This window comes from Lissotriton helveticus, chromosome 5_1 (assembly GCF_964261635.1).
Source record: "Lissotriton helveticus chromosome 5_1, aLisHel1.1, whole genome shotgun sequence".
Classification (NCBI taxonomy): domain Eukaryota; kingdom Metazoa; phylum Chordata; class Amphibia; order Caudata; family Salamandridae; genus Lissotriton; species Lissotriton helveticus.
In genome coordinates this window covers 450961656-450964662 of record NC_136065.1, presented here as the reverse complement: position 1 = coordinate 450964662, position 3007 = coordinate 450961656, and the positions used below count along the sequence as shown (strand labels likewise).

Below are 3007 nucleotides of genomic sequence, written 5' to 3'. Positions count from 1 at the left end.
AGCCTACCATCTTTACAATTTTTATAATAGTCAGTTTCAACATGGACATAGGGCCCCTTCAAGGGAGGGACCTATAAAGTTGCACCAGTAGAAGCTATGACTGCAAGAGCCCATCAGCCCACATTGGTCATAGCTCACAGCACAGAGAGAACGAATACAATATACTTCTACTTTCACTTTAAAACATACGTGAGACATTATATAATCCTTCAGTATAATTTCAGATTGTCTACAGGATACTCCATTTACAAATCAAGAAGCCACAACATCACAGACATTTCAAATTACACAACACCTACATTTTAGGAAAAGGAGTGGCAGAAATGGACATTTCTGAGTCCATGACACCATGTTCAGAGTCACAATATAGCATCAAAGAACATCTGACCATCAGACCTGTTTGTAGATGGGAACTGAAGTATTTGTATGCTTTTTTTTTTACTTCGTTCATCAAACCTTCTGCTACAATGAATTTCTACTCTGTTGAGAAATCGTCTGTTTTTTCTATCCATGTGCCATCATGTAGGTAAAGGATGAATGTATAGGTAAAAGTAACTTTATGCATGAGGTCTCAAAAGTCCTGATGCTGGTCAGTTCTCCCTCTTAACTCTTCATCGATCCTTTGGAGACCTCACTCTGCATCGTTGATAAAGGGTAATGCTCACACTCAATTGAGGTCGATGAGTTCCTCTTGCAGCTTTGAATGAGCGATTTGACTTCCTTCTTGAAATTGTTGTTTAAAAATCCATAGATAATGGGATTGACACACGTAGACAGCATTGCCATCAGGTGACAAAGAGAGAAGATCAGATCATGATGGCACACTGCAATAGCCTCATGATTCCACTCGTAAATATTATTGAAGACATAGAAGGGAAGCCAGCAAAGAGCAAATGCAGCAACCATGGCTGCAAGCATAACATTGACTCTCTTAATGTGGGACATCCTACTGTTGTACTCACTTCTCTCAAACAAATCTTTCCTTCTTCGCAGACGCAGATATATGCGGAGGTAACACAAAAAGATAAAAAAGAGAGGTACACAATACTGGAAGACAAACATGAAGGTTGTGTAAATTAATCTATGTTGAACCGATGGCCAATGTTCCATGCAAGCCCCTTTCCCAGCGGAGGACTCAACAGCAAGCGAAAACTTCCTGTGCAGTTCTGTGTTCAGGATTGAGTAGGTTATAAAGGGCACTGAAAGGAGTCCTGCTGTAATCCAAATCATGGCGATAGCAATATAGGCCTGAGTAATGTTAGGCTTCCACCCAGTTGGGTTTATTATTAATTGATGTCGTTCCAAGGCAATAAGTATTAGGGATAAAGTTGACACAGTCACTGAGGCACATTGGAGAAAATTTGTTAGCTTGCATAGTCCTTCTCCAAAGAGCCAGTGCTTCTTGATGATTGACACCACTGTCGCTGGCAAGCAGAAGATACACACAATGATATCAGAGAAGGACAAATTAGCAATGAGAGTATTGGTCACATTGGACTTCTCTTTTTGTCGGCCTATGACACAAATCAAACATAGGTTTCCCAAAAGCCCTATGATGGTAAGCAGGCTGTACGAAGTGCTCAAAAATGAAGTAATGTCGGTGGTATTTTCACACTGGTCCTGAAAAGGTGACGTGAGGTTGAATGCGTGGTTTTTATAGAATATCGCCAACGTTGTGCTGTTCATTTTGGAGTCGAAAAGGACTGCGGATGGAATCTGGCTTTAAAGAGAAGACCACATTTGGTTGTTATTCAAGTTCTCCCGCATGAAGGCCTGTTGGAAACAAATATATAATGCAGATTAGAGAGTGGTAATGTATTTCAACAAAAGTTTAAAAATAAAGAACGTGTTGGCATTTCTTTAAAAAATCTATGGATAAAATAGTCTTACGAAAATCACAAAACTCATCTACTGAATTTACTCATAATGCTTTCATCTTTCACAGTATTTACGGTGTCAAATATTTAGGGGAAACAGCCATTACAACACAGCTGTTGCCACACATAGCCTTTACCACACGTGATTTTACAGCGCATATGCCTTTATCACACATGCCTTTACAATGAATTACATTGTAAAGGTATGAATGGTAAGGGCTTATGCATAGTAAAGGTGGTAAAGGCATATGCGTGATAGAGATGGTACGGGCATATGCGTGGTACAGGTAATTGGCGTCATTGGAGAATTAGACCCGGCTTTCGCATCCGCTTAAGAGGGGGAAAAAGCAACCTGCACATCAGCTTTCTCTCATGGAGGTAAGAGGAATTTCACAGGAGGGTGTGGGGTGGGGGGGTTTTCAAGGATGGTAAATAAAAAAATCTCTCACCCGCAAGCTGTCTGCCACCTCTCTGTCTTTTTCGGTCGACTAACTCCAGAAGCAGGAAGCACATAGGCTCCCAGACTCCCCTAGCCAATCACGATGCTGCTGTTACCAGCATGACAGCAGCATCATGATTGGTCTAAGCACCGTGGTTCGGTGCTCAGACAGGGACTGAGCATGTTCTCCACCCAGGCTGTGCAATGCAGCCAGGTTGAGGACATGCCAAGTGTGCATGACTGCTTGGCAGGCCCAAGACAACCAGCCAAACCATCAATCACACTTAAGGGAGTACCTACCACTCCTCACCCTGCTGTGGATAGCCCAGCATCGCCCTAGAACTGAGCGGAAAATAAAAGAACAATAACATTGCGTTATTATTGTTTATTTTTCCTCTTTGAACTGCTCTCAGAGCAGTGGGTGACGCTCCTCTGCATTAGTGGAGGAGCTGCCGCTGTGTGCCATTATTTGCATCCCTTAACTAGTGGAAAAATTACATTAAGAATGAAAGATAAATGAAAAATATATATTGTGCACCATCTGGTTGGTTCAAATGTCAGCCCAAAATTGCACAAATGAAACCTATGCAATCTGGAAATATCAACTAAAAATACTCATGCAATAGCATCAGTGTAATTTATTGAATTATTTCCCTGAAATTTTCACTGGACTATACATATTCTTCATGCA

At 41.3% G+C, this 3007-nt stretch overlaps 1 protein-coding gene across 1 annotated transcript; it reads right to left on the bottom strand.

Moving 5' to 3' along the window:
* Positions 1–455: 455 nt before the first annotated feature.
* Positions 456–1777, bottom strand: NPY4R2 (neuropeptide Y receptor Y4-2). Its single transcript, XM_078642692.1, has one exon. The coding sequence runs from the start codon at positions 1684–1686 to the stop codon at positions 604–606; it is 1083 nt and encodes a 360-aa protein (XP_078498818.1). The 5' UTR covers positions 1687–1777; the 3' UTR covers positions 456–603.
* Positions 1778–3007: the final 1230 nt, after the last annotated feature.

Bases quoted from the DNA above. Each gene is read 5' to 3' on its own strand.
- NPY4R2 (XM_078642692.1), bottom strand. From the start codon at position 1,686: ATGAACAGCACAACGTTGGCGATATTCTATAAAAACCACGCATTCAAC.